This window comes from Capra hircus, chromosome 16, assembly GCF_001704415.2.
Source record: "Capra hircus breed San Clemente chromosome 16, ASM170441v1, whole genome shotgun sequence".
Taxonomy (NCBI): domain Eukaryota; kingdom Metazoa; phylum Chordata; class Mammalia; order Artiodactyla; family Bovidae; genus Capra; species Capra hircus.
The window spans coordinates 72,181,682-72,205,132 of NC_030823.1; the positions used below are offsets into that span (position 1 = coordinate 72,181,682).

Here is a 23,451-nt window from a genome sequence, read left to right on the forward strand (position 1 = left end):
AATACCTTTTACATGCCAGGATCTGTGTTCAGTGGGTAAAGAATCCACTTGCAATGCAGGATACACAGGCGATGCAGGTTCCGTCCCTGGGTTGGGAAGATTCCCTGGGGGAGGAGATGGCAACCCACTCCAGTATCCTTGCCTGGAAGACGCTATGGACAGAGGAGCCTGGCTGGCTACCGTCCATAGGGTCGCAAAACAGTCGGACACGGCCAAGCGACTAAACACAAGTGTAGCGCAACAGGCCAGCGTCCGTGTTCTGCGCTAGGGCTGCAACGAGAAGCAAACTACAGCAAGTCCCTGGATGGGACTACATGAGGCAGTTAAAGAGGCACATTTAGAGTTGATGAACTCAACTGACAGACAAATACAGGAGCTGTTGGAAGCATGGGAGACGGGTGGGAAAGCACCCATCCCAGCCTTGAGGGGTGGGCTCTGGAGGAAGTCACAAAACTTTTCCTAGAGGAGGTAACGGTTGAGCTGAGTCTTAAAGGGTGAGCAGGAGTTAAGCAGACTATGGGGAGAGTGAAGAGCATTCTGGGCAGAAGAGATGGCCTGGGCATAGGCACAGTGGGAATAGCAGGGTGCCTTCAGGGGACCAACAGTTCTGTGCCCTCGGGGAATCAAAAGCCCAGCAGGTGACCTGAGTTGTGTCTGGGCAGGTGGCCAGGGTCCTTCCTTGCACATCACTTTAAAGAGTTTAGGTTTCCTACATTCCACGTGGGTTTCCCTGGTGGCTCAGAATCTGTCCGCCGTGTGGGGAGACCTGGGTCCGATCCTTGGACTGGGAAGATCCTCTGCAGGAGGAGATGGCAACCCACTCCAGTATTCTTGCCTGGAGAATCCCCATGGACAGAGGAGCCTGGTGGGCTACAGTTCCATTTTAGCCAAGGGTGGCTTTGGATATACGCCAGCCTCCGCTCACAGCCAAGAATCTTGTCTTAGTTTCCCCGTACATATCTGACGTTTCTTTGCCCTGGAGGCTCAGAGCACCTTGCTTTTGAAGATGACCGCTAGCTGTCGCTATTGAACAGATCCGGTTGCCCCCAGCTGAAGGCCAATGGTGTCTTAGGCTTCGGGGTTCCCGGGGGCCCCAGCGGAGGCCGAGTGCCGCCCCGCCTCCTCTGGGTCTGTTCAATCGCCCTGAGAGCTGACGCACAAGTAAGGCACGGGGTGAGGAGCGGTGGTAGCCCTTGAGCCGAACCTGGGCTCAAGGAGCTGGGGGTAAGGAATGCTGGTGACGCGTGGTCCACCGTGCCCTTCACTCAGCCACTGGGTGGCGCTGCCGCCCCTGGCTGTAAAAAGGGAGGCCCGTGGAAAGCTTAAGTCTGGGTTGGACTGCTTTGCTGCTTTGGAATGGGGTAGCTTTTGCATCCATCTTGTTACCTGGAGTTCGGGGGCCACAGGCTGGTCAAGAACAGTATGAGAGAGGTCCCAAAGCACACCCACACCCCCCACCACCAACAGTCCCAGGTCAGCCAACAATGCCATTTCTTGGGTCCTTCAAGCTTCCGTCCTGGCTGGTGTGTCTTTTGACTTGTCCTGTTTCCACGCTTTGGTTCCAGGTAGTGCCATGAGCCAATATGTGCTCCCCTTTGACTTCCGTTTCCTTTGCTCCCTTCCCAGAAACTCCCATCTCCCAAGCCTCCCCACTCAGCAGGTGCTCATTTGGTACCTTTCATTTTTCAGGAATCCATTTTCCCTTCTCCTTTCTTGGCTGAGTGTATCCTCACACTGTGTGTCCTGGGATCTGTGCAGGCCGAGATCTGCTTCTCCTGGCTCTTTTTTTTTTTGCCTGTGGGCATTGTAGTTCTAAGTCCTATTTCACCTTTTATTTAAAATTTCTCTCTCTTTTTTTCCCGTCTGCCTCTTCTTTTCATGTTTGCCCTGTCCTCATCCCTACCTCCCACCCCCATCTTTAAAAACTATAGAATTTAGACATATTTTAAATCTAACTAGGAAACTTGTCAGTCTACCAACTAGAGAAGTTAATGAAGTTAAAGCCTAACAACTAGAAGGGGAGAATACAGCAGGTAAGGGGTGTGCTGACTTCCCCCGGCATCCTTCGTGAACTGGTGACCCTCTGCGTGGGATGGAGACCCAGGGGTGCTGAGAGGCTGACACTGAGGCGCACCTGCTGGAGACATTGCGTGATGAGCACGGCTGTGTTTTTCTCTTCCCTTAATGTTGCAGGTTAGCTTGGTTCACATACCTCCCTTGAGAAATGAAGGGAGGTTCCTGGGACTAGGTCAGCACGTGTGTCCCCGTGCTCTGGGCTGGGCACTGATGAAGAAGAATGTGGGCTCTTGGCAAAGTCCCTGGACAGCTGGTAGGGCCACAAGAAGGGATACGGGTTCTACCCGACGTGTAACATCCTCAGAGAAGAATAGAGTGCACTCTGAGCCAAGGGAAGGTTGTGACTCAGGTCCCAAAGGGCTGGTAAGTAGTGTAACGTATGCTGACTTCTTCCTCTCACACAGCTTTTTAAATTTTTTTTAAAAAATGTATTTTTGGCCGTGCTGGTTCTTCACTGTGGGGCAGGCTGTCCTCTAGTCGCAGCTCGTGGGGGCTCTTCTCTAGTTGTGTCCGCGGGGTTCTCACTGCTGTGGCCTCTCTGGTTTCGGTGCACAGACTCCAGGGTGCGTGGCCTTCAGTAGTTCGGCATGTGGGCTCAGAGGTTGTGCTTCTCGGGCTCTAGAGCACGCGCTCAATAGCTGTGGCGCCTGGGCTTAGTTGCTCCCTGGCATGTGGAATCTTCCCGAACCAGAGATCCAGCCAGGTGTGTCTCCTGCATTGGCAGGTGGGTGTTTACCATCGAGCCACTGGGGAAGCCCTCTCACGCAACTGTAGAGCCATGGTCTCCCAAGGGGACGTGTTGCAGGGACTACTGGGGTGTAGGGAGAAAAATATTAGAATTTCTCCTTATTTATTTTTTTAATCTTGTCTTTTTAAGATTTCTATTTTTGCATATGTTTTGTGTTAGTAAATATTACATACATACATTATATAAATGGGCTTCCCAGGTGGTGCCTGTGGTCAAGAACCCATCTGCCGGTGGAGGAGACATAAGAGACACAGGTTTCCTGGGGTCAGGAAGATCCCCTGGAGGAGGGCATGACAACCCACGCCAGTATTCTTACCTGGAGGGTCCCAGGGACAGAGGAGCCTGGTGGGCTACAGTCCATGGGGTTGCAAAGAGCCGGACATAACTGAAGCAAATTAGCATGCATATAGCCTGCACACATTATATAAATAGTAGCTATGTATCTATCAGAAATACATATGCCTGAGAAACGCTGAGCTGGAAGAAGCACAAGCTGGAATCAAGATTGCCACAAGAGATATCAATAACCTCAGATATGCAGATGACACCACCCTTATGGCAGAAAGTGAAGAGGAACTAAAAAGCCTCTTGATGAAAGTGAAAGAGGAGAGTGAAAAAGCTGGCTTAAAGCTCAACATTCAGAAAACGAAGATCATGGCATCCGGTCCCATCACTTCATGGGAAATAGATGGGGAAACAGTGGAAACAGTGTCAGACTTTATGTTTTTGAAGTCCAAAATCACTGCAGATGGTGACTGCAGCCATGAAATTAAAAGACGCTTACTCCTTGGAAGGAAAGTTATGACCAGCCTAGATAGTGTATTGAAAAGCAGAGACATTACTTTGCCAACAAAGGTCCATCTAGTCAAGGCTATGGTTTTTCCAGTGGTCATGTATGGATGTGAAAGTTGGACTGTGAAGAAAGCTGAGTGCCAAAGAACTGATGCTTTTGAACTGTGGTGTTGGAGAAGACTCTTGAGAGTCCCTTGGACTGCAAGGAGATCCAACCAGTCCATTCTGAAGGAGATCAGCCCTGGGGTTTCTTTGGAAGGAATGATGCTAAAGCTGAAACTCCAGTACTTTGGCCACCTCATGCGAAGAGTTGACTCATTGGAAAAGACTCTGATGCTGGGAGGGATTGGGGGCAGGAGGAGAAAGGGACGACAGAGGATAAGATGGCTGGATGGCATCACTGGCTCGATGGTCGTGAGTTTGAGTGAACTCCAGGAGATGGTGATGGACAGGGAGGCCTGGCGTGCTGCGATTCATGGGGTCACAAAGAGTTGGACACGACCGAGTGACTGAACTGAACTGAACTGAATCGTGTTTTAACGATGAAGTGTGAGATCCGAACTTTCAGAGATCACTGCTCTGGAGAATCTCTGGAGCTTGCTGTGGACTCTAGGGGAAGTCTGAGGTGCTGGCTGAGAGCCTCCCGGCCAAGAAGAAAGGCCCACACAGCCCAGCCCATGTGGACAGCCTTGGTGGCGAGGAGGGACGCACCTGCCCTTGGGAGGGAACTCTCTAGAAACAGCCGCTGGATGCCAGTCCCCCATGGATGTGAGTCACCCCAGGGCTCCCTGCTACCTGCTATGGAGGGCCTTTTCTTAAATTCTTGACGGAGGAGAAGGAGTCATAGGGCCTTGCAGATGGCCCATCCTGTCACCATGGTTGGGAGCCTGGCATCTGAGGGACTGTGTGCTTCTGCTCTGTATCTCAGACTTGCCTCAGGTGATTTACGTTGTGACCAACACTTGTGGTTGCCTAACAGAACCCGATTTTTGTTTGAGGTGGACCTGTGCTCAGCTGAAAATTGCATTTCTCAACCTCTCTTGAAGGGAGGGGTGGTCCCAAGACGTGGCTCTAGCCCATGGGATGTGAGCGGAAGTCCTGGCTGGGGCTTTCCCACTGGCTCTTTATTAGGGGTCAGGCTCAGTTGGTGCACGCTTTTAGCCTCTCACATCTCTCTCTCTCTTTCTTTTTTTTTTGGCCTGAATCACAGAGTGATGCTGAAGGTGGAGCAACTGTCTTGGGACCCCACAGTGACGAGGAGGAGGACGGATAGTTGGAAAGGCAGAAGGACACTTCGCAGACTTTTTGTTGTTTCTCCTTGATGTGCCACGGTCCACGGTTTTTCCCTGTGGCTTTCCAGGGGATGCAGTGCTAGCAAACGTGAAGCTGGACTCAGGAGCTCAGACACTTGGGTTCAGGCCACAACTTCACGCGAGATGCTGACACCCAGAGAGGTGAAGGATGTGGCTGTGCCTTGTCTCGGGGAGCCCTTGTTCCCTCTTCTTCTCCAGTAAGGATAGAAACGAGCTGTTCTGTTTCTTTCAAGTCCTGGGAAGAGGAGCGAGGCACTGAGCTGGGCCTTTAAGAATAACTCTGTCAAGAATGTGGAAAGTGAGTCAGGATGGGTGCTGAAGCCTGCTGTGCACAGGTCTTCTAAAACACATGCGGGGTGTCAGCTGGTGGCTTCAGGTTGGCCATGGTGAGAGCGTTTGCATCGCTGAAGTAGGCAAGTGTTACATATCAGCCTTTCTCTCTTTCTTTTCTGGAGAGTCAGTTGTTAAGCCTTTACCAACACTCCTTTGGAAAGAGCAGAAGTTTAGTTTATTAACTACCTTAATATTGTCTCATAGCCTCTCTGGCTTTCCCCATGCCGTCTGATACGTGATAAGTTGAGCAGAATCAAGAAGCAGCTGGTTTCTACTGAACACAGGCTAAGTCTTCATATGTCTTTGGGCCCAAGGTTTACCCTGACAGTTCAGGCTGAAGGCAAAACCAATTTTATTCCAACTTTGGCTATAACTTTGTCATCTAATCACGCCCCTACTTGGTGTTCATCTCCTTTCTTCCTCATCAACCTCCTGCCCCCATCTTAATGACAATCTACAGGGCCTGAGCTCTTGTGACCCTGGCTTCTTGCCCCATTTGTGCTGCCCACCGAAGTCCCTGGTTCTGGGTCTGCAACAGCAGATCTTATGACCTCCCTTGTCTCTTGGAGCTGACAAAGGTGGCTGCACCCATAAGGGTCCCATGGCCTATGCTCTTCTCACAATGTGACGTGACACTCATCTGCTGAGCTGGGGGTCTGCCTGGTCTCCGGGAGGTGGGGTGGATCACTACCAGCTTATGGTTGGTCATCACGGGTAATACAGCTTCTGCCCGGCTCTGTCTCTCGGGACAGAGATTATTGTAAAGACTGATTAAGATCACTCATGTAAAGTTTACAATTTAGTGTCTGGTATGCTCCTATGCCATGCTTTAGGAGCCCAGAGACCCCTTGTAAGAAGTCTGGGCAGCCCTGAAGCTGCTGTTCTGGGAGACATGTGATGAGGCCATACTAAGCTAGGGACGCCGACGGAGCCCTCAGCTGTTCCGGGCTCCAGCCAGTCAGTCTTTGCAGTTCAGGCACAAGCCGCAGGTGTGATGGAGCCTGCAGATGATTCTAGCTCCGGGCCTTTGAGCCAGCCCAGCAGTGCTGAGCGGAGCAGAAGTGAGCTGTCCTCCTGGAGCCCTGCCCAGACTGAAGACTCGTGAGTGAAAATGCTTCTCTGAGGAACCAGAGATGAAGGCTTCAACCTATATTTAGGGGCGGGGGACACGCCTCAACCCATGACACTGCCAGCACAAGAATCGCGGTCTGCTCCTCAGAGGGAAGCCATTCCTGATTTTGCCAGGTCTGAGAAGAGTGCTTCATGCAAGTTGGCCTCCTCATTCCGTACACTCATGCTCACACATGCAAGTGCACAAACCTCCCTGTTTTATATATATATAATTTTAACATAAGTGGGATTGTGTTATACATAGTTGTAAGCAACTTGTTTTGTACACTGAAGAGTATGTCTGGAAGGTCCTTCCGTGTGAGTACATATAAGTCATTCTTGTTATCGTGATAACAGTGATTTCATAGTATTGACAGCCTGCATGCTCATTCGCTGCAGTCGTGTCCAACTCTTTGCGACCCCATGGACTGTAGCTCTCCAGGCTCCCCTGTCCGTGGGATTATCCAAGCAAGAACACTGGAGTGGGTTGCCATGCTCTCCTCCAGGGGACCTTCCTGACCCAGGGGTTGAATCCCCCCATCTCCTGAGTCTCCTGCATTGGCTGGGGGATTCTTTACCACTAAGCCATCTGGGAAGCCCATTGACAGCCTATGGGTAGATATTAAAATTGTTTCTGGTGTTTTGGTTTGGGTTAGCCCTGACCACGTATGTAATTTTTGGTGACTTAAAATTTTCCTAACAGTTAGTACAGTAATTCCTTGTGGTAAAAGAATATTTTTGCTAAAAATATATTGCTGGGTGTTCTCCAGTTAGAGTCAGAATCCACTTTGCATGATAGACGGTGGGGCAGAAGGAGGGTGGGAGTGAGCACTCTGGGGTCGGAGACAGGGAAGAGGTGGAGCCAGGAGGAAGCACTTTGAAAGAGACCTGGCCCGGAGGGGCCTTTTGAGTTAAATGATGCCCTCCCATTGAATGTTAACCCAGCCTTCCTTCCCTCCTCTGAAACACTGGGGAAAGATGACATTGTTCACTAATAAGTTCAGTGACAGTGGAGTTGCTTTTGGAATCCACAAAGGAATGCTGAAATTTCATGTCACTGTGGGCTAAAAGTGAGCAATGAACCTTTGGGTTCCACATACAATGTGAAAACAGTCATCCTTGCAGATATATTTTTAAGCTTATTATGAATGGAACTAAGCAGGCCAGGTCCTTTTACGTGGATCTCGTCTAATGATAGAAGCCGTTTTGCTGCTGGTTGTTGTTATTGTACAGTCTCTCAGTTGTGTCTGACTCTTTGCGACCCCATGGACTGCAGCACGCCAGGCTTCCCTGTCTATCACCATCTCCCGGAGCTTGCTCAAACTCACGTCTTGAGTTGGTGATACTATTCAACCATCTCATCCTCTGTCATGCCGTTCTCCTCCTGCCTTCAGTCTTTCCCAGCATCAGGGTCTTTTCCAGTGAGTTGGCTCTTTGCATCAGGTGGCCAAATTACTGGAACTTAAGCTTCATCATCAGTCCTTCCGATGAATGTTCAGGGTTAATTTCCTTTAGGATTGGTTAGTTTGATCTCCTTTCTGTCCAAGGGACTCTCAAGAGTCTTCTCCAGCACCACAGTTTGAAAGCATCAGTTCTTCGGCGCTCAGCCTTCTTAATGGTCCAACTCTCATATCCATACATGACTACTGGAAAAACCATAGCTATGACTGTACAGACCTTTGTCAGCCAAGTAATGTCTCTGCTTCTTAATATGCTGTTTATGTTTATCGTTGCTTTTCTTCCAAGGAGCAGAGTCTTTGAGTTTCATGGCTGCAGTCACCATTCACAGTGATTTTGGACTACAAGAAAATAACGTCTTTTCTATCACTGTTTCCATTGTTTCCCCATCTATTTGCATGAAGTGATGGGACCGGATGGCATGATCTTTGTGTTTTGAATGTTGAGTTTTAAGCCAGCTTTTTCATTCTCCTCTTTCACCTTCATCAAGAGGCTCTTTAATTCCTTTTTGCTTTCTGCCATAAGTGTGGTGTCATCTGCGTGGCCCTTGGCTCTGGAGAGAGAGGCCAGATATTTGAGGGGCAGGGGAGCCAGGTGAGGAGCAGAGTGAGGGTTCTTGAGAGGGTCCCTTGGGAAGGGCTCCCTGAAACAATATAGCCCCTGGTTGGTGAGATAAAGAACTGAGTTTATTGCTTACTCAGGTGAAAGGAGGTACTACCTTGATGGAGACTTGCAGCCTTTCACAATGGGAGGGCAAAACGGGGTGTTCATGAAGTGTTGGAGTCTGGTTTAATGTGGGCTCTCAGTGAGGTGGTTTGATTAGAACTGGAGAAGGGTCATGATGCAAGCATTTCCTATCGGTGAGCACTGTGAGGACAGAGTTCTAACATGAGGATTCCAAAGAGTCTTGAAGAGTAATAGCCTTCTGATGCTGTCTGTTGAAAAACTGAGCATTTTTAAATTGGCTTGTACCATTTATCTTCCTGGACAGAAGTTGCTTGGAGTGGTAAAGTCATGCTGCTGAAGATGAGGAAATTGTAATGTCCAAGCTAGTGAAGACAGCAAATGATGAGGGTGTCAGTGGCTTCAGATCTCAGACCTAATCTCCCTCTCTCTCTTTTTTAAGTCTATTTATTTTTGGCTGTGCTGGATCTTTGATGTTTCCAGTTTCAGCGAGTGGGGTCTCCTCTCTAATTGTGTTGCGTGGGCTTCTCACTGCGGTGGCTTCTCTTGTTGTGAAGCACAGGCTCGAGGCACACAGCCTTCAGTAGATGTAGCCCTCGGGCTCTAGAGCGTGGGCTCAGTAGTTGCAGTGCTTGGGCTGAGTCGCCCCAGAGCATGTAGACTCTTCCCAGACCGGGGGTTGAACCTGTGTCCCCTCACCGGCAGGTGGATTCTTCACCACTGGAGTACAGGGGAAATCCAGACCCAATTTCTGATATCATCCCTTTTGAATTCTGGGGGAAGCCTCACATAGTAAGACATATAACCTCTACTCAAGCAAATTCTAAGTCTCAGATTTCCCCTGCTTCCTTTCCCTGGGCATAATTTAAGGAGGTCTTTTCTCTAAGAAAAGTTCAGCCATCTTCACACTCCAGATCCAGCTCCTTGTCCATGTGGCTGGCAGCTCGGTGGACTGCAATTTGTCCTGCTGCCCAGCAGTTTAGATTAAGAGGCCAGAAAAGGAAACTTACCCTACATGTTCAGGCTCATGTGTTGTGGCCCAACATCACTTCCCATGGAAACCCTACATTCAGGAGTGCTGAGTTTGTGCTGGGTATATTCCATCTATCCCTCCAAAACACTCTCCATCCTTCCCCACCTTGCTGTGTGCCTGGGTATGCTGACTTGTATGGTTTATATCAATCTGCTCTTTGCCCCTCTGTTCACTTAATTGAAAATACCAGCAGGGAATCAGAGGGAAGGTGTATTTATTTCTCCAGATCTTTCCTTTGTGGTCCTTGTTGGGCTGGTGGCGTCCTGAGTATCCTAGGTCCTGTCCCGTGGCGCTCTGCAAACATTTCTTACCCTCTGGGCTTTTGTAACAGTTCTTTCCTCTTGTCCCGATGGCGGGCCTGGGGTTGGAAATAAGTGAAACTAACCTGGAGATGCTACATTACCTCTGTGACTTCCCTATAGCCTTGCCCACACTTTGGTAAAGAATCTCCTTTTCTTTACTAGAATTATCTAGTTTTCCACTCTGCCCTGTTGGAGGACCTGCCAATATGGGGCTTTGTGGAGCTGTTAGAGTTTCGTACCCTCTTTGGTTGTAGTCAAGTGACACCTGGCAAGTGTTGGATAGAGATGTGTTGAATGACTGTATGAGTGACATGATTTGAACTCCAACCTCTCTTCAACAAACTTCTAATATTGAGTGTTCACACGTAAATTATAGATGCTTGATGCACTGTGAGTACACTGAACAGGTGTAGATTCTGTGGCTTCACGGAACCACAGGAACCTCCACTTCTCTGCGTTTGCTCTGTTTATTCACGCTCAGATGGTCTCCTTTCCAGAAGAACAGTATGAAGGAATATAAAGAGCATCTGAAATATACAAAATGGTAAAGATGCTGTGTTCACTAGATGAAGTAGGATGATTTCTTCAACTCAAAAGCAGAGAAGAGGTTCATATCACAAAATAAGAAATGTACACTAAAAGTCTCACATGTATAGGTCATAGCTTTTAATGGAATCATGCTGAATGAACTGAAGTTAAAGCCAATGAGGTGTGAATTTACAAGGTTTATGTGACCTTTAGAATTAATATTGATTAAATATAGCCTGATTACCTTTGAGGTAAACTTGATGTGACTATCTTGTGATTATATCTATGGTTACTGTCAATTTCGCAGTGGCCGGTTCGTGGCATTCGTTATGATCACCTTTCCACAAGTGTTAGAGGGATTCCTTTAAATTGTGGGATGTGCTGTGCGGCTTGCAGTCCCCTGGGGGCACTCACTTATCTCTCTGGGGAGATACCTTCATGATGGAGCTCGGATAAATACCAGGCTGGATTGTTCCAAGCTCCCTTTTGTGGCCCAGCCCTCAGGAAGTGCCTAGTTGTTTATAAATCTTTCCATATTATATTTCTTCAAGGAGAGAAATTCCATGATCTTCCTTCCTGGATTTTTCAGCAGGAGAGAAGTCAAGATTGAATTGTCATAATAAACTTCATCTTGGCGCAGAGCTCCCCCTTTGATAATCTCCAGGGCACATTCTTCCTTTGGAGATGCTTCTGCATTGTATATCCCAGCAACTGCCTTCATGGCTGTGTCTGTAGAGTGAGAAGAGAAGAGTGTGGTTATCCAAGACGAGTAGAGTCTATGTGATGGAAGGCCTGCAGACACCAGCAGCTTAGCTTTTAGGGGCTGCTGGCCAGTGCTTGCTCGGGCCCTGTCGGGAATACATGGAGAAGGCTGGGTGTGTTGAGGGCCTATTGGGCAAAGAGAATCTTAGTGTTCATATGGACCTTGTCTTCCTGGATGGAAATTTGTGGGGGCAACTGGAGGTTACTAGTTGAGTGATTTGAATGACTCAGACTCCTCTCTTGGGTGTTTTGGTTGGAGTGAAGGAGTGATATCGGGGAGTAGAATGAGTATAGAAGTCATTTGATGGGAAGAGTCAATGAGCAAAACCAGAGTGAGGTGTGATAACGAGGACTGACTTGTAAAAGGAAGAGACAGACAGGAATCCAGGTCTTTGCTCCCTTGGCAACACCAACCACTTTCACTTGGAGGGAAACTATTGTTACCTGCTCTCTCCCCCTAGGATTTGTGTCTTTCTTGCCCAGCTTCTCTCTGTTTCTCCACTCCTTCTTGTTTCACTGTGTGTCTTTGTCTTTCTCTCTCTTTTGTTCTGTGACTACTACTCAGTGTATTCAAAGTTTAAAAAAAAAATTTATTTGGCTGTGCAGAGTGCAGGATCTTAGTTCCCTGATCAGGGATCGAACCCATGCCCCCTGCAGTGAAAGTGTGGAGTCTTAACCACCGGACTGCCAGGGAAGTCCCTTCAATAAAGTTTTTTAAATCAGACCTATCACATATTTTAGATAAACTTGCATTTGGACTTACAGAAAAGTTTTAAAAATTGTGCAAAGTCTTCCCTTACATCTTTCAATCAAAACATCTTACATAACCATTATACAGCTATCAACGATAGATATGATAGAATTGGAACAATATTACTAACTAAACTGCACTTTTTTTTCACTGATGTCCTTTATATGTTCCAGGATCTTATCCAGGAGTACACTTAGTAGTAATTTTTTCTTGTTTTCTCTCTGATCTCTGACAGTTCTTTACTCTTTCCTTGTCTCTCACAGCCTTGACACTTTTGAAGAGTTCTGTTCAGTGGATCTGTATGAAAGAAAGTGAAGTCGCTCAGTCATGTCCGACTCTTTGCCACCCTGTGGACTGTAGCCCCCCAGGTTCCTCTGTCCTTGGAATTTTCCAGGCAAGAATACTTGAGTGGGTTGCCATTTCCTTCTCCAGGGGATCTTCCTGACCCAGGGATAGAAGCTGGGTCTCCCGCATTGCAGGCAGACACTTTACTGTCTGAGCCACCAGGGAAGCCACCAGGATCTGTATAAACCCCTTCAATTTGTTTTTTTTCCTCTGTTGTTCTCATAATTAGAATGAGATTATGTGTTTTCAACAAGAATACCCCCCCAAATGATGCTGTGTCCGTCTCAGCATGATGCATCAAAGGATTTGTGATATCTGTGACTTATTACTGATATGTTATTAAGGAAAAGTGAAGTCACTCAGTCGTGTCTGACTCTTTGCGACCCCATGGACTGTAGCCTACCAGGCTCCTCTGCCCATGGGATTTTCCAGGCAAGAGTACTGGAGCGGGGTGCCACTGCCTTCTCCGGGATTAAGGAAAACAAACTCATATTTAATAATCTCACATAGGAAAGTAATGGCTGTTGAGTTTTCATGAGAGACATAAGGTGTTCAGAATAGGGTCAGGTGAGGAATGTGGTGTTACTCAGCACAGTTGGCAGTCAGAATGGAGAGAAGGGTCAAAGAGCAGTCAGAGGCTCAACAGGTGATAGAACACTTCATTAAAGGGGGACTAATGTTCTTGCCTGGAGAATCCAGGGACAGAGGAGCCTGGTGGGCTGCCATCTATGGGGTCACACAGAGTCGGACACGACTGAGGCAACTCAGCAGCAGCAGTAGCAGTCATTGGTTTTCAGTGCTTGACACACGATGACATCAGGGAGTTCAGCACCCTCTTTACCCACCATAGTAAGACAGAAAGTCCATCTGTAGGCCATTTATTCCAATTTCTTGACCTTACCTGTGTCGATGAGGCCAAGAATACAGAGGGTGATGGACACATTGACCTTGGTCGCCTCATATTCCGTCCTGAGAGAGGAGAAGAACCCATCCAGAGCAAACTTGCTTGCAGAATAGGCAGCAGCAAGTGGACAAGCTATTTTCCCTGAATGATACGAGAGTGGGTTAACATGGTCATCCACTGCAGCTCTGACAAAGCCGAACTGTGCTTTATCTGTAGCAGGCTTTGTAACCTCCATGAAGTGCTACTACCCTTAGTTTCTATCTCCTCCCCAAAGAGATTATCCTGCTGTGCTGAATCTCAGAAAGAACGAAACATGATGGTATCAAAGAAACTCCCCTTGACGGACTGGGATATGGTGTAGAGTGGGCTGCAGGAAAACTTTCAGTGAAGAGGGATTAGTTAGATTTTTAGTAAAGGTGGTAAATAAGGAGGATTACAAAAGAGCCATGCAATTTCACACCTGGTAACTCTTCAACATTTGACCCAAGAGCACTGGAAAGCAAGTGTTTGGCAAGAGCTGTCTATCAGCACAGAGACCTGTCACTGGTCTTGCTACGCAAGGGGAATGAAAACTCCTGTCTTTATTTTATACTCCAAATCACTTTTCTTACTTTCATCAGCCTGGTTAATTCTTAGTTAGTTCTCAGTATTTTGTAGGATATGTGGGGATATGCCCTATCAGTTCAGTTCAGTTGTACAGCCATGTCTAACTCTTTGCGACCCCATAGACTGCAGCGTGCCAGGCCTCCCTGTCCATCCCCAACTCTCGGAGTCCACCCAATCCCATATCCATTGAGTTGGTGATGCCATCCAACCATCTCATCCTCTGTCATCCCCTCTCCTCCTGCCTTCAGTCTTTCCCAGCATCAGGGTCTTTTCCAAGGAGTCAGTTCTTCACATCAGGTGGCCAAAGCACTGGAGTTTCAGCTTCAGCATCAGTTCTTCCAATAAATATTCAGGGCTGATTTCCTTTAGGATGGACTGGTTGGATCTCCTTTCAGTCCAGAGGACTCTCAGGAGTCTTCTCCAACACCACAGTTCAAAAGCACCAATTCTTTGGCACTCAGCTTTCTTTATAGTCCAACTCTCACATCCATACATGACTACTGGGAAAACCATAGCTTTGACTAGACGGACCTTTGTTGACAAAGTAATGTCTCTGCTTTTTAATATGCTGTCTAGGTTGGTCATAACTTTCCTTCCAAGGAGTAAGTGTCTTTTAATTTCATGGTTACAGTCACCATCTGCAGTGATTTTGGAGCCCCCCAAAATAAAGTCTTTTAATTTCATGGTTACAGTCACCATCTGCAGTGATTTTGGAGCCCCCCAAAATAAAGTTGGTCACTGTTTCCATTGTTTCTCCATCTATTTGCCATGAAGTGGTGGGACTGGATGCCATGATCTTAGTTTTCTGAATGTTGAACTTTAAGCCAACTTTTTCACTCTCCTCTTTCACTTTCATCAAGAGGCTCTTTAGTTCTTCTTTGATTTCTGTCTTAATTGTGGTATCATCTGCATATCTGAGGTTATTGCTATTTCTCCCAGCAGTCTTGATTCCAGTTTGTGCTTTATCCAGTCCAGCATTTCTCATGATGTACTCTGCATATAAGTTAAATAAGCAGAGTGACAATATACAGCCTTGACTCACTCCTTTTTCTATTTGGAACCAGTCTGTTGTTCCATGTCCAGTTCTAACTGCTGCTTCTTGACCTGCATACAGATTTCTCAGGAGAAAGGTCAGATGGTCTGGTATTCCCATCTCTTTAAGAATTTTTCACAGTTTGTTGTGATCCACACAGTCAAAGGCTTTGGCATGGTCAATAAAGGAGAAATAGATGTTTTCCTGGAACTGTCTTGCTTTTTCAATGATCCAACGAATGTTGGCAGTTTGATCTCTGGTTCCTCTGACTTTTCTAAAACCAGCTTGAACATCTGGAATTTCCTGGTTCACGTACTGTTGAAGACTGGCTTGGAGAATTTTGAGCATTACTTTACTAGCGTGTGAGATGAGTGCAATTGTGCGGTACTTTGAGCATTCTTTGGCATTTCCTTTCTTTGGGATTGGAATGAAAACTGACCTTTTCTAGTCCTGTGGCCACTGCTGAGTTTTCCAAATTTGCTGGCATACAGAGTGCAGCACTTTCACAGTATCATCTTTTAGGATTTGAAATAGCTCAACTGGAATTCCACCACCTCCACCAGCTTTGTTTGTAGTGATGCTTCCTAAGGCCCACTTAACTTCACATTCCAGGATGTCTGGCTCTAGGTGAGTGATCACACCATCGTGATTATCTTGGTCATGAAGATCTTTTTTGTATACTTCTTCTGTGTATTCTTGCCACTTCCTCTTAATATCTTCTGCTTCTGTTAGGTTCATAGCATTTCTGTCCTTTATCGAGCCCATATTTGCATGAAATGTTCCCTTGGTAGCTCTAATTTTCTTGAAGAGATCTCTAGTCTTTCCCATTCTGTTGTTTTCCTCTATTTCTTTGCATTGATCACTGAGGATGCTTTCTTAACTCTCCTTGCTATTCTTTGGAACTCTGCATTCAGATGGGTGTATCTTGCCTTTTCTCTTTTGCTTTTCATTTCTCTTCTTTTCACAGCTATTTGTAAGGCCTCCTCAGACAGCCATTTTGCTTTTTTGCATTTTTTTTCCATGGGGATGGTTTTGATCCCTGTCTCCTGTACAATGTCACGAACCTCCTTCCATAGCTCTTCAGGCACTCTGTCTATCAGATATAGTCCCTTAAATCTATTTGCGACTTCCACTGTATAATAGTAAGGGATTTGAATTAGGTCATACCTGAATGGTCTAGTGGTTTTCTAATTGGTTTTCTTCAATTTAAGTCTGAATTTGGCAATAAAGAGTTTATGATCTGAGCCACAGTCAGCTCCCGGTCTTGTTTTTGCTAACTGTATAGAGCTTCTCCACCTTTGGCTGCAAAGAATATAATCAATCTGATTTCGGTGTTGACCATCTGGTGATGTCCATGTGTAGAGTCTTCTCTTGTATTGTTGGAACAGGGTGTTTCCTTTGAACACACCCCCCCTTGGCAAAACTCTATTAGCCTTTGTCCTGCTTCATTCTGTACTCCAAGGCCAAATTTGCCTGTTACTCCACATGTTTCTTGACTTCCTACTTTTGCATTCCAGTCCCCTATAAGAAAAAGGACATCTTTTTGGGGTGTTAATTCTAGAAGGTCTTGTAGGTCTTCATAGAACTGTTCAACTTCAGCTTCTTCAGCATTGCTGGTCAGGGCATAGACTTGGCTTACTGTGATATTGAATGGTTTGCCTTGGAAATGAACAGAGATTATGCTGTCGTTTTTGAGATTGCATCCAAGTACTGCATTTTGGACTCTTTTGTTGACCACGATGGCTACTCCATTTCTTCTGAGGGATTCCTGCCCACAGTAGTAGATATAATGGTCATCTGAGTTAAATTCACCCATTCCAGTCCATTTTAGTTTGCTGATTCCTAGAATGTCGACGTTCACTCTTGCCATCTCCTGTTTGACCACTTCCAATTTGCCTTGATTCATGGACCTGACATTCCAGGTTCCTATGCAATATTTCTCTTTACAACATCGGACCTTGCTTCCATCACCAGTCCCATCCACGACTGGGTGTTGTTTTTGCTTTGGTTCCATCTCCTCATTCTTTCTGGAGTTATTTCTCCACTGATCTCCAGTAGCATATTGGGCACCTGCTGACCTGGGGAGTCCATCTTTCAGTGTCCTATCTTTTTGCCTTTTCATACTGTTCATGGGGTTCTCAAGGCAAGAATACTGAAGTGGTATGCCATTCCCTTCTCCAGTGGACCACATTCTGTCAGACCTCTCCACCATGACCTGTCTATCTTGGGTGGCCCTACAGGGCATGGCTCATAGTTTCATTGAGTTAGACAAGGCTGTGGCCCATGTGATCAGATTGGTTAGTTTCCTGTGATTGTGGTTTTTAGTCTGTATGCCCGATAGCATAACTAACTCATTATACCCTTTCTAAGAGGAGAGAGTAGAGGTGTCCTGAGACCCTTGAGCATTGTTATAATGAAAAGTGAAAGTGAAAGTTGTTCAGTCATGTCTGACTCTCTGCGACCCCATGGACTATGCAATCCATGTAATGTCTAGGCCAGAATACTGGAGTGTGTAGCCTTTCCCTTCTCCAGGGGATCTTCCCAACCCAGAGATCGAACCCAGGTCTCCTGCATTGCAGGCGGATTCTTTACCAGCTGAACTACAAGGGAAGCCCAAGAATACTGGAGTGGGTAGCCTACCCCTCTCCAGGGGATCTTCCCGACCCAGGAATCAACCCAGGGTCTCCTGTATTACAGATGGATTCTTTAGCAACTGAGCCATCAGGGAAGCCCATTGTTATAATAGCTACTTTAAAATCCTTGTCTGCTAATTCTAAAATCTGGGTCATTTTAGTACTGATCTCCATTGATTGCCTTTCCTCTTGAATATGGGTCACATATTGTATTCTTGTATGTGCAGTGACTTTTCATTGTATCCTTGATATTGTTAGAACCTTGGGATTCTGTCATATTCTTCCAAGGAGTATGATTTTTATTTTTTTGGTGGGCAGTTCAATTTGGCTTCCCTGGTGGCACAGATGGTGAAGAATCTGTCTGCAATGTGGGCTTGATCCCTGGGTTGGGAAGAGTCCCTGGAGAAGGGAATGGCTACCCAGTTCAATATTCTTGTCTGGAGAATTCCATGGACAGAGGAACCTGGTGGGCTACAGTCCATGGGGTCGCAAAGAGTTGGATATGACTGAGTCACTAACACTCACTTGGCTGACACTCTGGTCTCTTGCAGTAGGTGCCAAGTGAAATCCCTGTTTAATTATTTGAATCTTAACTGAGCTTCTTGATGTCTACACTGCCCTGTGAGTATTTCAGGGGATGAGCAGAGATTTGAGAAAAGTTTATATACAGGACTTGGCTCTTCTACTGTGGCTCTTTTCTTTCTGGGATGTCTTCCTTTACTTTCCACCTGCTACAGAAACCCCAAACTGTTCCTTTTGCTTCTACAAGGTAGTAAGATGGCAGATTTCTGGCCTAAAAATGGCACCAATTGGGACCTTCTCTTGAGCGTAAGCTACAAAATTGGGAACATCACCCAGTGTCATTTCACTCTTTCAAGTACCAACAGCTCTCCAGTTTCTGTCTTTTTCTCCTTCTCTTCAGTGCTCTCAATGGTTGTTTTCTATATTTTTTACAAGTTTGCTATCGGGGGAAGGTTGGTCTATTAGGTATGGCCCTGCTATTATAGTTAGAGAATTTCCCTGCAGTGCAGGAGACCTGGGTTCGATTCCTGGGTCAGGAAGATGCCTTGGAGAAGGAAATGGCAACCCACTCCAGTATTCTTGCTGGAGAAGGAAATGGCAACCCACTTCAGGATCTGCCCGGAAAATCCTATGGACAGAGGAACCTGGCAGTCTACAGATCACGGGGTTGCAAGAGTCACACACGACTTAGAGACTAAACTACCACCACTGTTATTATTGGAATTGGAACCTCTGTGTGGTTTTAAAAATAATAAAGTTGCATTCCAAATCAATAAAGATGTTGAGAAAGTTCGTTAACTAACTGGAAAAAAGATTGTCAACTCCTTGTTTCTTATCATATATCAAAAAATGATACCTGGAAAATTATGGCAAATGAGGTTGCCATGTCCATTTCCCTTTCTTTAATAAAAGAATCTAATTTTATTCAGGATAGCAATGTGTTGAGATAAAAATATTTACTTCCTCAAGATTCCCTTGCTCTTTTGGGTAGTCATGTGATCTAGACCTGGCCGGTGAGAAATCTAGCAGATGGGTCTCCAGGAAAGGTATTGATTACCTGATAAAATAGATAGATTCAAGTGGCATGTAGCTTTTATGTTTTGCCCTTTCTCCTTCTTTCTAAGTAGACTACAGATTTGATGCCTAGTTTATGAACTCGAGGAAATGCTGTATATTAATTATGTAATTAAGGATTATAGTACAAAAATGTGGAATGAGCTTAGATTTTTGAAGATCTAGTATATCCAGAAAAACAGTTCTGGACTACTTATTGCCCAAGAAAAAGGAAACCTTCAGTTCAGTTTAGTTCAGTCGCTCAGTTGTGTCCGACTCTTTGCGACCCCATGAATAGCAGCACGCCAGGCCTCCCTGTCCATCACCAACTCCTGGAGTTCACTCAGACTCACATTTAGTGTTAAGTCATTGTAAATTGAGTTGTGTTACATGTACAGCAGAATGCATATCCTGACTGATTAAAAATTTAATCATAGAAAGAGGATAAATACTTATCAGATTCTTATTTATGAAAAATCATTCTAGCATAAAAGTTAAAAAGTGTTAAGGCCAAGAATATTTGATTATAGAAAATATAAAATTTCTGTATGTCAAAATGGTAACTATAATAATTTCACTATAAAGGTAAAGGGTAAAATGATAAACTAGAAAATCATTTTCAACATATTAGGCAGACAAAAGCTTAATATCCTCAACCTTTAATGTATAACAAACTCTTAAAAATGCAAAAATACAAACAAATCTCTGTAGGGAACCACTCCATCCTCAGTCCTCAGTCATGAGCTTTGGGCTGAGATAACTGTGCAGTCAAGTTCTAGGAATGGGTGTGTGATACAGGATGTGCAAACAGTTTCTGATACCACTGGGTTACTGACTAGTCTAAGGCTGAACCAAAGCAAGACCCAAGCAGAGATTCAAGATAGGTTGTTGCCAAACCAGAGTTTAGTTTCCTTTTCTTCCTCTGTGTCAGAACCCCAGATGAATTTATGTTTCTACCTGTTGCAGAAACTGTAGTATTGTCTCCATATATCTTCTGCCCCTCTTCCTTAGTGGTGGAATCCAAGATTTATAGCTGGGCTCACAGTTATCTGGAACCAAGTCCACATTTCTCAGCTTCTCTTGGCCAGCTATTGCCAAATGACTCAGTGCTGTCCAATAATTTGTACACAGAAGCATGTCATGTGATTTCTGGGATACATCCTTAAAGGAAGAAATCAGTCTCTCCCTTCTCAATCCTTCCTCCTTCTTGATTCCTCAAGAAGGAGGTTGTGACTGTTGGCTGTGACTCCAGAACTATCATGGATCATGAAGTAGAAGCCTCATGTTGAAAATGGCAGAGCATTTAGAGAAAAGGAAGGAACCTGGTTGACCATGAGCTGCCATCCTAGCCCTATATTGCTTACCTCCAGACTTGATCTACCTTTTAAACTTGTTACATCCACTATTATTTTAGGTTTTCTGTGTCAGAGAGCTGCACTTCTCTGTTGAGAGTCCCTGTCGCTTTTATGTAGCCCATGTGCCAAAGGGAAGCCGATACTATCTCTAAATCTAGGGGTGGCTCATATGATTTATTTAATACCATCCTCCCTGCCCACAGTTGATACAGGAGTGGGCATAGGCCCCATTTTGGGCCAGTGAGGCTTGAGGGGAATTTTGTTGGAGTGTCTGGGAAAGTTCTTTGTCCTTTTAGGAGAGTTTCTTAAAGCAGAAATCCTGTTTCTCTTCTGCTGGATGTTTTTGTGTATGGCTGAAATTGCTTCAGCTATCTCATGATCAGCCTGAGGATGAAGCTGCACGTGGAAGAGAACAGAGCCAAGAGAGTCACAGGGACACTGAACTTGAGCCAAGTCAACTGTGAAGCCTGCCCTGCATCTGGACTTCCAGTCACGTCAATAATTTTCCTTATTGTTTAAGCCAAAAATAGATCCCAATTGCTTACAAGAATAGCATAATGGCTAAAAGTATGAGCTCTAGAGTGAGATGACTGGGGTGTGAAATCCCAAGCATACCATTTCTTAGCTATAATATGTGGATGATAACATTACTAAGCTGAAGTAATCCATGTATTAGATTTAGCACAAGCTGACACATAGAGAACACTTAGAAATGCCATTATTAGTAGTATTTTAAATCAGTGAGAAAAGTGTAAGCTGTTCAAAAAACCATGTGAGAATGAATAGCTAGCTACTTAAAGAAAAGAAAAATGCCATTCTAATAAACAGATTCAAATTATATTATGCAGTACTTTGTGGAAACTAAAAGAATACAGTATGGGTGAAGATATAATCTCAAGATAAGAGATACTTTTAAAGCATGAACTCAAAGGCATATACTCTAAAGGAAGAGATAAAGAGATCTGAATATATGAGATTTAAACAGTGGCAGTATACTAGAAATGCTCACCACTGCTTTCCTACACGGATCCCCTTCAAAAAGGATTTGCATTTCCATCCACAGAAGATCAGGCCGGTGGTGGTTAATGTGCACAACGGCTTGAACACACATCATGTCTCTCTCAAGGAACTGAAATAAGCAACTCTAGGATTCTAATTAGCTGCTGTGGACTTTGAACTAAAACTTTATATAAGACTGGGACTTGAGTAAACATTTACAGTCATGGAAAGGGCTAAGTAAACAGACAAAATAGGCAGCCACAGGGAGGAGACAAAGCAAATGAGCATTAAAATTGGAGCTAAATAAGAGCTAAAGTTTATCTAGCTCTTACATATAATTTAAAGTCTCAAGGCTAAGTCATTGCCTACAGTTGCAGAGTTGGAGAACTAGAATTCAAGTCAGAATTCAAATTTGATTCTAGTGGCTCACACACATATGGCATGTTTGCTCTATAGAAGTCATTGTTCTTTATATGAGTGTTTCTTAGGAGCCATGTGTCAAATCCAGCCTTTCCTGGAGTGGGTGAAGATTCTCTCTACTTGACAGTTAAGCCCACAAATAGGCAAAATTTATGAAAAGCAGAAGTATTTGCACTTTGAAGCTGACAGCTGCTGTGAAAGTGCTGCACTTAATATGCCAGCAAATTTGGAAAACTAAGCAGTGGCCACTGGACTGGAAAAGGTCAGTTTTCATTCCAGTCCCAAAGAAAGACAGTGCCAAAGAATGTTCAGATTACCACACAACTGCACTCATTTCACATGCTAGCAAAGTAATGCTCAAAATTCTCCAAGCTAGGCTTCAACAGTACATGAACAGAGAACTCCCAGATGTTCAAGCTGGCTTTAGAAAAGGCAGAGGAACCAGAGATCAAATTGCCAACATCCACTGGGTCATAGAAAAAGCAAGAGAATTCCAGAAAAACATCTACTTCTGCTTCATTGACTACGCTAAAGCCTTTGACTGTGTGGATCACAACAAACTGTGGAAAATTCTTAAAGAGAAATACCAGACCACCTTACCTGCCTCCTGAGAAACCTGTATGCAGGTCAAGAAGCAACAGTTCAAACTGGACATGGAACAACAGACTGGTTCCAAATTGGGGAAGGAGTACGTCAGGGCTGGCTGTATATCATCACCCTGCTTATTTAACTTCTATGCAGAGTACATCATGCGTATTGCCAGGCTGGATGAAGCACAAACTGGAATTAAGACTGCCAGGAGAAATAGCAATAACTTCAGATATGCAGATGACACCACCCTTCTGGCAGAAAGTGAAGAGGAATTAAAGATCCTCTTGATGAAGGTGAAAGAGGAGAGTGAAAAAGCTGGCTTGAAACTCAACATTCAAAAAATGATGAGCATGGCATCTGGTCCCATCATTTGATGCAAATAGATGGAGAAACAATGGAAACAGTGACAGACGTTATTTTCTTGGGCTCCAAAATCACTGCAGATGGTGATTGCAGCCATGAAATTAAAAGACGCTTGCTTCTTGGAAGAAAAGCTATGACAAACCTAGACAGCCTATTAAAAAGCAGAGGCATTACTTTTCTGACAAAGGTCCATATTGTCAAAGCTTTGGTTTTTCCATTAGTCATGTATGGATGTGAGAGTTGGACCATAAAGAAGGCTGAGCGCTGAAAAATTGATGCTTTTGAACTGTGGTGTTGAAGACTTTTGAGAGTCCCTTGGACTGAAAGGAGATCCAGCCTGTCATTCCTAAAGGAAATCAGCTCTGAATATTCACTGGAAGGACTGATGCTGAAATTGAAGCTCCAATACTTTGGCCACCTGATGGGAAGAACTGACTCTTTGGAAAAGACCCTGATGCTGGGAAAGATTGAAGGCAGGAGGAGAAGCGGATGACAGAGGATGAGATGGTTGGATGGCATCACTGACTTGATGGACATGAGTTTGAGCAAGCTCTGGGAGGTGGCGAAGGACAGGGAAGCCTGTTGTGCTGCAGTCAGGGGGTTGCAAAGAGTCGAACAGGACTGAGTGACCAAACAATAACAGCAAAGCTGACAGGTGAGGGCGCCCGTAAACAGACAGGGCTAGTTACTCCCGGGCTTTTTGTATTAGTTTCCCAGTACTGCCATAACAAATTTAC

The 23,451-nt window shown here is 45.3% G+C and overlaps 1 protein-coding gene across 2 annotated transcripts in view; it reads right to left on the minus strand.

Moving 5' to 3' along the window:
* HSD11B1 (hydroxysteroid 11-beta dehydrogenase 1) overlaps positions 10,494–23,451 on the minus strand; it is a 40,489-nt gene continuing 27,531 nt past the window's right edge. Inside the window, exons 5-6 of one of the 2 annotated variants that reach the window (XM_005691043.3) lie at positions 13,137–13,280; positions 10,494–11,106 (exon numbers count right to left, since the gene is read on the minus strand). In XM_005691043.3, coding sequence (XP_005691100.1) covers positions 10,889–11,106; positions 13,137–13,280 — 362 coding nt within the window. In that variant the 3' untranslated portion in view covers positions 10,494–10,888. The remainder of the gene's footprint in view (positions 11,107–13,136; positions 13,281–23,451) is intronic. The other variant, XM_018060777.1, reaches the window with a different exon arrangement.